At 36.2% G+C, this 14,261-nt stretch overlaps 3 protein-coding genes across 3 annotated transcripts; all 3 read left to right on the forward strand.

The window, feature by feature from the left end:
• The first annotated feature begins 457 nt into the window (after positions 1-457).
• LOC141838683 (protein translation factor SUI1 homolog) lies at positions 458-3,017 on the forward strand. Its single transcript, XM_074726230.1, has 5 exons — positions 458-560; positions 2,167-2,263; positions 2,353-2,552; positions 2,630-2,683; positions 2,764-3,017. The coding sequence occupies exons 2-5, from the start codon at positions 2,227-2,229 to the stop codon at positions 2,806-2,808; spliced, it is 336 nt and encodes a 111-aa protein (XP_074582331.1). The 5' UTR covers positions 458-560; positions 2,167-2,226; the 3' UTR covers positions 2,809-3,017.
• Positions 3,018-3,296: 279 nt separating this feature from the next.
• On the forward strand, positions 3,297-4,917 carry LOC141838684 (peroxidase 1-like). Its single transcript, XM_074726231.1, has 4 exons — positions 3,297-3,854; positions 3,921-4,100; positions 4,176-4,341; positions 4,418-4,917. Exons 1-4 carry the CDS (start codon positions 3,633-3,635, stop codon positions 4,795-4,797), a joined length of 948 nt encoding a protein of 315 aa, XP_074582332.1. The 5' UTR covers positions 3,297-3,632; the 3' UTR covers positions 4,798-4,917.
• Positions 4,918-5,636: 719 nt separating this feature from the next.
• Positions 5,637-6,488, forward strand: LOC141838091 (putative histone H2A.1). Its single transcript, XM_074725488.1, has 2 exons — positions 5,637-5,835; positions 6,094-6,488. The coding sequence occupies exons 1-2, from the start codon at positions 5,647-5,649 to the stop codon at positions 6,304-6,306; spliced, it is 402 nt and encodes a 133-aa protein (XP_074581589.1). The 5' UTR covers positions 5,637-5,646; the 3' UTR covers positions 6,307-6,488.
• Positions 6,489-14,261: the final 7,773 nt, after the last annotated feature.

A 14,261-nucleotide genomic window follows, 5' to 3' on the forward strand; every position in this document is an offset into this window, starting at 1 on the left:
AGGAAGGTGTAAAACTCCCCCTCCCTTATAAATATATGGACGTGAAGATGAAAATAGAGATGAAGATAAAAATTAAATATATGATAAAAATGAGGACAAAAAATATGCTATCCGAATCGGATCTATTATTCTCATCCCTATCGTAAAGCGGATAAATTTAATATTTATCTTCAAAACAAATAAATAGATTTAAATGAGTTTCTTAATATTTATAAATAAAAAATAACTCTGATCACAGAATAGAAATTTTTTAAAATAAATAAATGAGTTCGTAATATAAAACTAAAAATATAAAAATTTTAAACAATTAAATATCACGATGATGGCGTAGCGTTAACGCGGCCGTCTAACGACAGTTCAATCTTTCTTGCCAACCAAGAACCAACAAATAATAAAACATTTTAAAATAAAAAGTATAATTTAATTTAATTTAAGTTAATTGACTGTTCCTCTTCTTCTATAAGTAATGAAGTTGGACGGGAAGAGAAACCACAAATCAAATCTACTTCTCGCCTTGCCTGTGATCGCCGCTAGGGCCGTGGTCCACTGCTCCGCAGCAGGTAAGGAAGATCCGATCTTTCCTTCGTTTCTTTCTCTTTTTTGCATTCACGAAAAAGTCTGTTCTTTGTTCTCGATGTGCATCGTCTTATCTAGGTATGAGCTTTTGTTTGGAATCTTCTGGTGGATCTGTATTTTGTGTCTTCCATTTCCTATTTGGTATCAGCAATTTGCTCTTTGTCTGTCTTATGAGATTCTATATGGTACCGTGGTGGATATTAGTATTAGGGGTTTAGATTGGTCTAAAAAAATCGCTTATTTGTTTGTGGATTTACATGTTTAATTGGAGGATCAAACCAAGAAAAAAAGAGTTTTGGTCGGAGGAAAGTGGATTAGCTTGGGAAATCTTTTAGCGGTGTGCGGCTTGATCCGAAAGCATAGAGAGTTCTTTTCTGCTCTATTCTACTTAGTAACAAGAAACGAGAAAGGGGAAACCGTGTGCTTTTGTTTATGTGCCTGATGTAGCTTTCAGGTTTAGTTATGCCTCTTTCGCCTATGACTTTCTGTCCTGTTCGTGTTACTGTACTATTGAAGAAAACTTCTGAGCTTAGTCCTTTCTAAAAGAATAAACCAATTGCAGTAAAATAGGGCATCATGTGTTTATCGCCTTATCCTGATCGACTGTATACTTCTAACCTTATTATGACGCTATGTGACATCCTCCCTTGCTCATTTGTACTCGCTTGCTATGCCTATCCGTATTTCATATACTGCATCAATTTGTGTTCCTTTTTTCTTTCCTTTTTTTTTTTTTGGTTTATGTTTGAGTAACTTGGTGGTTTGGATGTGATGCAATCAGCAGATGGTTTTGTGTATTGTTGTTGTTGAGATTGTGCTGTTGGTATTTCGTATAGGGTTAAGCAAATATGAAGCTTAATAATTTGAGTAATACTAGTCCATTTTGTGGCCAGCGTGACTACTATTTTCCCTTGAAGCGCTATTACTGCTTTTCTGGGTCATAGTGGTATATTCGTATGTAAAATATTTTGTTGCCAGTGCATTTCAGTGATTCGTTCGTGCTATTGCTAGACATTTTCACTCTCGCAGTTAGATTTTTGGAAGATTTTTTTGCATTAAATTGTTCGCAGTCTGGGTTTTTATTCTTTTGCATTTTGAAGTTCACACAGTTTGGCAAAAGTGGGCATTTGAAACTGTTAATTCTATTAGGGGGATACATGAGCCACAGCTGCTATTTTAAAAAGAATATCACTGGTATTTTATGACTTGGTTGAACTCATTTTTTTATCTCATGATGAATGGTTGAAATAGTAACAATTCAATTGCAAATATTTGATAATTTTTAAAAAGAAATAACAATTAAATGCGTATCCTTTCTTCAAGTCTCTAATTGCACATTGATGTGCTGGTTTCAGAGCTTGTTAAAACCCCAGTTCCACTTGTCATAAGCTGCCTTAGTTATCCTTAATTAAAGCAAATGCTATTGAATCCTTCAGCTCCTTCATTGTCTTGTATTTTAAGCTTCAATTTATTTTAAACAAGCTTTTGTATCTAAATTCTAAAACTGAGAGATAAATTTTAAGCAAATGATGTATGAGCTTGTTTGGTCAATGGTTCCTGAATGATAACAACGAGTTTTGTGGTTTTCAGATTTTACTTTAGCTCTCCAAGTCCATAGTTCCCTCATTCTCTCCGATAGCCCCAGTGTTCATGTCTGATCTTGAAGCTCAGATCCCAACAGCTTTTGGTATGCTCATGCACCTTAATGTCATAATTTGTGAAGTGCCGTTTTCTGTGTTATGCAGCTAAATGCAGACAAACATTTTATATTTGCAGATGCTTTTGCCGATGCAAATGCTGAGGACTCCGGTGCTAAGGAGTATGTACATATCCGCATACAGCAACGGAACGGCAGGAAGAGTCTGACCACAGTACAGGGATTAAAAAAAGAGTTTAGCTATAACAAGATATTGAAGGATCTGAAGAAAGAATTCTGCTGTAATGGTACTGTGGTTCAGGACCCAGAGCTGGGACAGGTATTGTTTCACACTGTTGTTTAGTATTCTTAGAAACATAAACATCCTGTTCATGATTGTAATGGTTCCTTTTGTAGGTCATTCAACTTCAAGGTGATCAACGAAAGAACGTTTCCAGCTTTTTAGTTCAGGTACTCTCCTCTCTTCGTTAGAATTCAGTCATCGAGTTCTTGTTATGAAAGTAATGTTTTGCTCTTCTTTTATGGTGTAGGCTGGAATTGTGAAGAAGGAGCATATTAAAATTCATGGTTTCTGAGTAATTGCGCGCAAATCTCTACTAGCCTATCCAATAAAACCAACATCCAGTGTGCTGCTTCCTGTTGCATGTTTCTATACTCTGCTTTAACTTTAGGAGAGGCCATTCCTGGATGGCTCCTCTCTCTGAACTTACATATCTTAAAAACATATGCTGTTTGGAAACCTATGCTGTAGACTTGAATCTCATGTTAGTATTTTGGTGCTCGAGGAATCTTTGTTTATGCTCCAAGTGCTTGACAGAATGTTGATGTTTAACTATCTCCTGGTAAAAATATAAGATACAATTATATGTAAATACCTGCTTAACAGAATGTTCTTTTGATTCTCACTCGTCCTATGCTAAAAATGACTGTGTTGATCATCATGTTTAGTCCTTTTTATTTGACTGTGGTTCAAGAATGTGTGTGTGTGTGTGTATGTGTGAAGTGCAAGGTCAATGTAAAGTGGAAGAAGGCCAGTGTCTTCCAGCCATGCTTACTCTTAAAAGGCTGAGTTCATTCCATTGCTGAAGAACCACATTCCTCTGATCGACCAAATAAGCCTTTGGACGCGCTAATCACCCTTTTCAGAGCAATGAACAGCTATCAAAGATGCCATTCAGCATGCATCTCTATTAAGATCATGCAAAAACAGGAAAATGCTGTTTTATTACCAATTTATACGTTCTTCCTCCGCGTTTCCTTCTCCCAGAAAAGAGGGTTGGTGTTCATAACTCTTCGAGACTATTGGACGGGAATCCACACGATGATCAGACTATATATAACAAGAGCATCACATTACAGTATTACAGAGTGAAGAATACGAGCAGGAAGAAGGAGATCGATGGCTTCCAAAGGTCTGGTCTTGGTGCTCCTTCTCCCTCTGGCTCTGTTCTCTGTCTTCTCAGGCAGTGCAGAGGCACAAGGCTTGAGCGTCGGGTTCTACAACACCACCTGTCCCGACGCTGAAACGATCGTGTACGATGAGATGAGCGGAATCATCAAGAACGCACCGAGCCTGGCTGGGGCTCTGCTAAGGCTGCACTTCCATGATTGCTTCGTCAGGGTAAGATTTGTTTAACCTTTTGGCATTTCTGTCAACCAATCAAGTGATCTGAAACTTAACATGCAGGGTTGTGATGCTTCGATTTTACTGAATGGAAGTGCAACTGAGAAGACTGCAATTCCAAATTTGACCGTCAGAGGATATGGCGTCATTGACAGGGTGAAAGCTAAGCTCGAGCAAGCTTGTCCGGGGACTGTTTCGTGTGCAGATATCCTGGCACTCGTAGCGAGGGACGTAGTCACCTTGGTAAGCAAATTTCGACAAGAAAGACATGATGCTGCTTGTAATGCTTGGATGACATTTTTATCCCTCTCAATGTAGACGAAAGGCCCTTCTTGGCCAGTGCCAACAGGGAGAAGAGATGGAAGAGTGTCAATTGCCAATGAGACAAGCCAATTGCCGCCGCCCTTTGGGATCAGCATTTCGAACCTTACAGATGTCTTTGCATGCAAGGGACTCAGCACGAAGGACCTTGTAGTTTTATCAGGCAAGTGCAAGCTCTTGCTTCATTTTTTCTACCTTGTTCTTCTTCCCTTTTCTCAATTTTCATCGATGATCATTAGGCGCTCACACGCTTGGAATCTCGCATTGCTCGTCGTTTTCGAATCGACTCGAGTCTGATGACACTCTAGACCCTGCATATGCTGCAAAGTTGAGAGCCAAGTGCAAGAGTGGTAGGACCTTGGTGGAGATGGATCCTGGAAGCCGCACCACCTTCGACACAAGCTACTTCGAGCAGGTGTCCAAGAGAAGAGGACTATTCACTTCAGATGCTGTACTGCTGCAGGATCCGCAGACAAGAGCCTACGTCCAAGGCTATGCGAGTGGATGTTCTTCAGAGTTCTTCAAGGATTTCGGCGACTCGATGGTGAAGATGAGTAGCATTGGGGTGCTCACCGGCACGGAGGGAGAGATTAGGAAGCTATGCTTTGCTAGGAACTGATTGAGTGGGATCTGTGAGCCTTTCACCATTAGCATATCTTAGTTTTTCTTGCCCTTATCAGCTTTATTATTATTGTTATTGTAAGGAATTCATGTTTGATCGATTAATATTGGATATCACTTGGCCAAAACAAGAACATCTACTCGTCGATCTGTCTGCCATTTGGCTCCAGGGATATTCAGAGCATCCCAATGTCGGATAAGGCACGACAGAATCCCGGCGGCCTCGCCGTTGTGAGAGCCCAGGCTGCTCCGGTTGAGAAGCACCGGCGAGCGGCCGCCGCGCCGTGCTCGGGCTCGTGGCGGCCGGACTTACGAGAGGCTCCTTCGTCCAGGCTGTGATCGCCGATGCTAAACCCATCAAGGTCGGCCCGCCGCCGCCTGCCTCCGGCGGACTCCGTACGCGCAGGCTCTGTTTCACGACTTCAAACAATTACTGCATATGCAACAGAGGGGACTCTAAATTCGGACCAACCACGGGACCTGGATTTTCCGCTGAAGTACCGGTTCTTCCTGCTACCTCTGCAGCCAACGGAGGCGGCGGCGCCGGCGAAGGACATCTTGGTCGTCAAGCGACTGATCGAGGAGGAATGGCAAAATTAGAGGAGCATCCTGATAATAATAAAAACTTAAGGGTTTTTTTAAATAAATTGCATTCTTCTCGTTCAAACTTACCTACCGGGCCGAGTCCAGATCGTGACCGTCCACCGTGTTGGAATCTGACGGTCGTACGCTTCGATCCGTGTGCTCCCTCGTCATTGGTTCGTCCCGCGTGTCTGCCGGGCTATTTAAACGCTCTCCTTCCTCCGCCCCCGGTATCTTACTGTGGATTTTGCTTCCTCGGAGAGCAATGGCGGGGAGAGGGAAGACTTTGGCATCTGGTTCCGCCAAGAAGGGGTCGTCGAGGAGTAGCAAGGCCGGTCTCCAGTTCCCGGTCGGCAGGATCGCGCGGTTCCTGAAGGCCGGTAAGTATGCCGAGCGAGTCGGCGCCGGCGCTCCGGTCTACCTCGCAGCTGTACTCGAGTACCTTGCGGCCGAGGTTCGTGATTCGTACGTACTTCTTCTCGCCTGCGCATTTCTTCGCCTTGGTCGATCCTAAAAGACTTTGATTTAGGGTTTAGAAGGGCAAAAATTTGTGGACCTTTCCCCCAATTGTATTCCTATTTTCATCGATATCAGGAAAAAGATGATTTTGCGATTCCTCACGTATAATTCATCGGCAATCTCCAGAATTGAGTGATCGTCCATCTGAAAAAGTTTGTCTTTTTCTCGCTAGACTAAGCTGTCGACTGTGCAGGTGTTGGAGTTAGCAGGCAATGCGGCGCGCGACAACAAGAAGACCCGAATCATGCCACGGCATATCCAACTGGCCGTGAGGAACGACGACGAGCTGACGAAGCTGCTGGGTTCCGTCACCATCGCTAGCGGCGGTGTGATGCCCAACATCCATAATCTTCTCCTGCCCAAGAAGTCTTCAAAGCCCTCTGCCGCCGGTGACGACGAGAGCTGAGTCTTCTCAGGCCATGTCAGATCGCAATGTGATCTTCGATCTAATTAGTTATTGTAGCTACCTTCAAATGTGTGCAGTAGGAATTGATTGAGGGAATTGGTGTGCAAGCATGTTAGACGAACTAACTCATGCTTCGGCTGCTCTGTTACCCTGTTTGATTTAGAAAGCTCTCTTGTACATTCCGTAACGATGTCGCCGTTGAGAAAAAATCGCTCCTTTTTAAGGAAGAATCTAGTAGATGACATTGAAATCTGCAGTCCGATACTCATCCTGCTAAGACTCTATTTCTTGCAGGGTTGTCTCCGGTTGGTTAATCTCGATCAATCACTGTGCAGATCCTCTTCGATTTGAGTCGTCGGCGCTAAATCCAACTACGAAGTCGCCGCCGGATGTGGCCCAGGGAAGCAGTCGGCGGTGATGGATTCAACGGAAGGCATACGACAATGAGGTTCGTTGACATGACAGTGGAGATGCTTCTGATCTATATTCCTTGGAGATGCTTTGTTTTCTTTTTTTTTTTTTCCTTTTTGTCTTTTTATGTACGAATAGAAAATCTCTTATTCAAACATGATCGATGAAAGATTTTCAGATGTCATTAAATTAGTTATTTTTCATGTTCTAATGGTGGAATATGGCACTCAGCAGATTCACGTGGTCAACTCCTTGATCATTAGAAGATAAATTAAAAAATTACAATTGATTAAATGGGTCTTTCTTGCCTCTAAATCATTGGAATTTGAAAGAACATATGTTAGATGGGAAGTAAGAAGAATAGTTGTGGTCAATTGCAATTTATTTTTTCATATATGATCGTAGAATCAATCGTGTAGAATCAATGATATACGACCGTTGGATAATAGATTCTTTGTTTTTATAAAAAACAATAAGAAGAATAAATTGCTTTCTTTATTTATATAGATTGTCAATAAAATATTGTGATAATCATATGGTAGGTAATCTCAATCATTATAGAAACAACTAATAAATATGATTGCGATTGTAACCTAAATTTAGGATAAGTTTTCAGCAATTGGAATTAATTTTTCATTACTATTTTGGATTGTTATTTTCGTAGTCATTATTCAAACACGGCAAGTCTTTTGATTATCATATTAGATCTTTATTTTTGTCGTCATTTGGATAATGGTTTGGTGAAGATATCAACAAGTTAATCCTCTATGGAGATATAAAAGACTAATAGTTGTTTAGTTATTTTTCTCAAATAAAATAAAAATCGCTAATGTTATCACATTATATTTTAAGAGTAGCACATTCAGAAAGAATGGGTTGAAACAAAATTAATTTCAGACGTTGCTGGACTATAATTTTATATTCGGTCTTAGTGTTGAACGAGAAATAGTATGTTTCTTTTTACAATGCATAAAAATTTGTTTGACTTAGCTATAGGAGCGAAGTGACCATAGATCCGACCACGGTTCGACTGTTCGGAACCATCGATTTCAACCCTTAACTTTAACCATCTAAGACAATTACACTTTATGGTTCAAAACCATCGGTTCATGATTTGGTTCAGGTTTACGACGGTTCAAAATTATTATTATTTTAAAAATTAAAAATATAAATTTATTTTAATAAATAAATAAGGGTTTATATTTATTTAAGTTGTCTACGTATTCTTTTAGAGTATAAGAGAATCAAAATCCACAAAGTTCGCTTATCTTTTTACTTTTTTTACCTTAGGAAGTGACATTATTATTCACTTCCATTTTCTATTCTTATAGTGTTTTGTTCCTTCGATATCAAAGTCATCTTTTTCATTATCTGAAAATTATATTCCTTGTATTTTGTGGCTTTCATCCAATAATCAAGTAATGCTTATGTTTCCAAAGAATCGGGAGACAAAATAGATCCTTATTCATCCAATATATTACTTCCGGAATTAAATGTCTATTCGACGATAACAGTTGACACTCGACAAGCTAAATTTTTTTTTGCAATGATGGAGAGGATAGGAAAAAATTAAGTCTTCTATGACCATCATCGTAGAATATTAAAATTCGACTCACTATATACTTCACTAAAATGAATAAAAATTATAAAATAATTCTCAAGTTCTTGTCTGAAATTTGAGGATCCTCGTAGGTGTTTCGTTCGATTGTATTAATAAAAGTTATATTTTTATAAGTTTTAAATTACTATTAATACTTGTAGAACCGAAATAGGCGATAGAGGGGGTGAATATCACGTCTTAGTCGTGCATTGCCTAAGATGTTTCCTTCTTAGTCGGACCATCGCCGAAGTATTTTGTCCTAACTGGGATACGTCCTCACTGCCTTTCAATCTGATAGAAGTAGTAGTGCAAACCTCGTTTTCGATCGTACTTGTATGGAGTTCACTACTCTATGACTTCTCATTTCTTAATGTTCACTCCTTAGAATTTTTCACTTGTCAAGCATCCTATCAACATTGACTTATTTGAAATTTTTCCTTTGATAGTAATCCGATTAATTTTATCTTGATTGAAATTTTCCCTTTGCTAGTCATATGATCAATCTTGACCTGACTATATTTCTCTTTGTTAGTCATTCGATCAATTTTAACCTGACTAAACTTCTCACTTAACTAGGTCAACCTTGACCAGACTCTATTAAATATATTATCAAACTAACCATTAAAATCTTGAAAGTCTATTACACCAACAATAGTAATACTGATATTTTATGTTTTAGATATATCATTTTTTAATTCATACTTTATACTATAATCTTTATAAATTTCATTTAAAATAATTTTTAGTATTTTGTAGTACCAAGAAGAATCTTTAAATGAACTAACATGAATCTTGGATAAAGCATTGTAATTGTTCCGACCAGTACACCGTGAATGGTTCAAATGTTATTTCAAGGCTTGCTGACATACACGTTCTTGTGATGAGGCTGCGCAAGGAGAAGAAGAGACCTACAAAGTACTCAAAAAGAGGATTAGAATGACACCGAAGGTGGATCTCGATAAGCCACTCCGACGCTCAAGTTAGAGTTCAACGCAAGGAGTTTAATTACTTGGGGAAGTTAAGGTTTAATTTATGTGTGCATACTTGTACCCATGGACATAGGTTACATTTTTATAGTGGTTGATCTCTGAAATATTAGCAACCGTTTGAAATATTCTGACATATACTTGTTCTGTTCTAGAAAGATTCCGTCCGTTGATATATATATTTGAGAATGCATTCATGTTTCCTCGGAAGAATCAACTCTGTCCTTCCCGATTTAGGCGGAACGACCATGTCTTCAAATAAGTATCACATGTCGAAGGTTGACCCTGGAGGTGGGAAGCGTGTCGAGACCGAGCCTAGGGGTGAGCAAAAATTCGATTAAACCGATCAAACCGAACCAAATTTTTAATTTGGTTATTTCGGAAGTTCAGTTTAAAAAAAAATCAGTTAATTCAGTTCGATTTCAGTTTTAAATTTTTTTATTCGGTTAAACCGAATTAACCGAATTAAATTAAATTAAAAAAATAATTTATAAATTTTAAGTAAATAAATTTATAAATCTCTAATTTATTAGTAAAATTTATATAATATTTAAAAAAATTCGATTAATTAAACCGATCAATCCGAACCGAATTTTTAATTCGATTCGGTTATTTCAGAAATTCAATTATCTTTTAAAAAAATCGATTAATTCAGTTAATTCGGTTCAGTTTTGGTTTTAAATTTTCTTGTTTGGTTAAACCGAATTAATTAAATTTAAAAAATAATTTATAAATTTTAAGTAAATAAATTTATAAATCTCTAATTTATTAGTAAAATTTTTATAATATTTAAAAAAATTTGATTAATTTGGTTAATTCCGCAGCAGTTGTTGGCGCCGGCGACGAATCTCGTGCTGGCGCCGACTCTCGAGCTCACCGACACTGGACACATCACGGAGCTCGAACAATTCTCGCACTATTTTGGTATGTGTTCACTTACCTATTTATCTTGCTTCTTTTCTTGGATTCTTGTGTATGAACAAGTAGGAGTGAGCAAAAATTCAGTTAAACCGAATAAACCGATCAAACCGAACCGACTTTTTAATTCGGTTCGATTATTTCGGAAGTTTGGTTATTTTTTTTTAAAAAATTGATTAATTCGGTTCGATTACGATTTTAAATTTTCTTATTCGGTTAAACCGAATTAATTAAATTAAAAAAATAATTTATAAATTTTAAGTAAATAAATTTATAAGTCTCTAATTTATTAGTAAAATTTTTATAATATTCGACGGATCTCGTGCTGGCGCCGACCCTCGAGCTCACCGACACTGGACACATCACGGAGCTCGAACAATTCTCGCACTATTTTGGTATGTGTTCGCTTACCTCTTTATCTTGCTTCTTTATTTTCAAGGATTCTTGTGTATGAACAAGTAGGGGTGAACAAAAATTCAGTTAAACTGAATAAATCGATCAAACCGAACCAAATTTTTAATTCAATTCGTTTATTTCGGATGTTCGGTTATTTTAAAAAAAAATCAGTTAATTCGGTTCGATTTCGGTTTTAAATTTTCTTATTCGGTTAAATCGAATTAACCAAATTAATTAAATTAAAAAAATAATTTATAAATTTTAAGTAAATAAATTTATAAATCTCTAATTTATTAGTAAAATTTTTATAATATTTTAAAAAATTTGGTTAATTAAACCGATCAAACCAAACTGAATTTTTAATTCGGTTCGGTTATTTCAGAAGTTCGGTTATTTGTTTAAAAAAATCGATTAATTCGGTTCGATTTTGGTTTTAAATTTTCTTATTCAGTTAAACCGAATAAATCGAATTAATTAAATTAAAAAAATAATTTATAAATTTTAAGTAAATAAATTTATAAATCTCTAATTTATTAGTAAAATTTTTATAATATTTAAAAAAATTTTGATTAATTTGGTTAATTCCGCAGCAGCTGTTGGCGCCGGCGACGGATCTCATGCTGGCGCCGACCTTCGAGCTCACCGACACTTGACACATCGCGGAGCTCGAACAATTCTCGCACTATTTTGGTATGTGTTCGCTTACCTCTTTATCTTGCTTCTTTTCTTGGATTCTTGTGTATGAACAGGTAGGGGGTGAGCAAAAATTCAGTTAAACCGAATAAATCGATCAAACCAAACCGAATTTTTAATTCGGTTCGGTTATTTCGGAAGTTTGGTTATTTTTTTTAAAAAAAATCGGTTAATTCGGTTTTAAATTTTCTTATTCGGTTAAACCGAATTAACTAAATTAATTAAATTCAAAAAATAATTTGTAAATTTTAAGTAAATAAATTTATAAATCTCTAATTATTAGTAAAATTTTTATAATATTTAAAAAAAATTTAGTTAATTCGGTCGAAAATCGAATTAACCGATAAAATATCAGTTTGGTTTGTTCGATTTTTATTGAAAAATTCGATCGGTTCGGTTGGTTCGAAAAAAATCGGTTTATTCGATTTTCGATTAAGTCGGTTCGGTTTTAACCGAATACTCACCCTTAACCGAGCCATGAGATCAGTGCATGATGTAGGGAGCATGTAGAGACTGAGTCATGATGTCAGCGCACGATACAGGGAGTATGTAGAGACCGGGTCATAAGGTCAGCGCTCGATACAGGAAGCATATAGAGATCGAGCCATGAGGTCGGCGCTCAATGCGGGGGCATGTAGAGACCGAGTCATGAGGTCGACGCTTGATGCAGGAAGCATATAGAGACCGAGTCATAAGGTCAGCGCTCGATGCGGGGGGCATGTAGAGATCGAGTCATGAGGTCGGCGCTTGATGCAGGAAGCATATAAAGACCAAGCCATGAGGTCGGCACTCGATGCGGGGGGCATGTAGAGACCGAGTCATGAGGTCAGCGCTCGATACAGGGAGCATGTCAAGATCGGAGCAGAAGGTCTGCATATGCTTAAGGAAGCAACCGAAACCGAAGCAGGAGGTCGCCATATGCTTAAGGAAACATTTCGAGACCGAAGCGGGGGGTCGGTATATGTTTAAGGAAGCATACCGAGACTAGAGTAGAAGGTTGGGAGTTACTTAGGATTCAGAGAATAACTCTCATCAATTAATCAATACTTATATTTATTCTTTTTTTACTTATCCCCATTATATCCGACGTCAACCACTAAATAACCCTACCGGATCAGTAATAATACATAATTAAGGTCAATTAGATAATTGAATCTATATGCTTTCGAGATTCGTTATTTACAAATGTGAGCTATGGTCTACTTGCACAAGTTTAAAATAATATAAATCTTAAAATTTAATAAAGCATAAGATTATAAGCATAAATTCTATTCCAGTGAAACTTGATTTTTAGTGACCAAGTCAAAGAGTGTTGTTGGAATTGACAAGGAAAGTGCAGTTATTTCCACACTTAATTTGTAGACAGACAATTTGTAATTTTATAATTCAAAGCATGACAAATATGTCTATGGTCAGTTCTTCACGGAGAATTTAATTTTGTCACTGATTTTAGTCTTAATTTGTGGATACGATGGATCGATCAGACCTTAGGGATGTGACTTTTTAATATTGGTAAACATTCCTCCAAATACATCCCTCAGTTAATGATGCATATCATTCGCCCTTAGAACATGATTGAATTGATTATTGCAGGACAGAGTTAATAAAATCGACAAGAGTCAAATCTCGATGAAGCTGAGGTAATGCTCTGTCTGTAACTATAATTTCAATTTATCTTTTTACAGGTAATTATGAAACTGACCGTGTGAGACCGTTGAGATAACGAATTTTATCTTTTACTGAAATAATACATACCCTTCAAGATAGTAAATTATAATATAAATGGTATTATCCAATAGACAAATCAAGTAAAAAAAATCATCAACTAGATTCTATCACAATTTGAAATCAGTGGTTATGATTTGATTCATGATTCATCACGATTCAAAATTATTATTTTTTATTAAAAAATATTTTAAAATTATATATATATAAATTATAGTAGAATTAAAATCACGTAGTTAGTTAATTATTTCTATATTAAATTCTATTATTTCATTCTTTAAAAATTATATATATTTTTTACTTTTTAAGTTTAAAAAAAAATCAAAAGTCAAAAATAGATCGAGAAGAATAGTGAGTTGTTTTAAGTCAGCATTACCACCAATGATTTGAATCAAAATTTTTTAAGGTATTAAATATTAATATGTCCAAATATAAATTCTACATCTTTTTTAATTTATAAGACAAGTCAAATCTTCTAGAAGAAGGAATATTACATGACTAATTATACAAGATTTTATATTATTCGAAATTTTACTTTACCTATTGTTGATTATTTGATTAAAAAATAAATAATTTATTGCCCTCGGCAATGACAATATATCCAAATTAAGAGTCATTGCAGACCTTCTTCTCCTCACATACAAGAACGGCTGTGGCCGGCGCAGAAGTAAAAATAATTAAAGGTGAAGTAGTTTATTAAAAATTAAGATTAGGGTTTACCAATCCATTCAAAATCAAATAAATTAGATTAAAATTAAATAAATAAAAAATTAAACTAATCATTGAATTTTTCAATAAAATCCAAATAAATTAAATTGATAAAATATTGATTAATTTAATTTTTGATTGAATTAATTTGAAAAGTCCAATATCCATCACTATGATATTAATTTTCAAAAATCAACACTATTATAGTGTAGTGTTGTTGAAAAATCAACACCACCATAGATGTGATATTGATTTTATATTATTGATAGGTCTTAGCTTCAAATTAAACAGGTCCCATTTCTTTCATTAAATTGCATTTAAATTTACTTTTCCTAAAATTCTAGTACAAAACGTCAAAATGCTTATTAAAGGATTCATTAAACAAAAATACTTCAAAGAGGTTCAATCCTTTAGTTCAAATTTCATTTAAGCTATATTTTTTTAAATTTTCTGATTATTTCTGATTTCCAATTTACCTATTTTACTATTTATTTTCATCTCAAAATTGTAAATTGAAT

Source organism: Curcuma longa, chromosome 11, assembly GCF_044706935.1.
Source record: "Curcuma longa cultivar G26 ecotype Majalengka, Jawa Barat chromosome 11, ITB_CL_G26_1.1, whole genome shotgun sequence".
NCBI lineage: Eukaryota > Viridiplantae > Streptophyta > Magnoliopsida > Zingiberales > Zingiberaceae > Curcuma > Curcuma longa.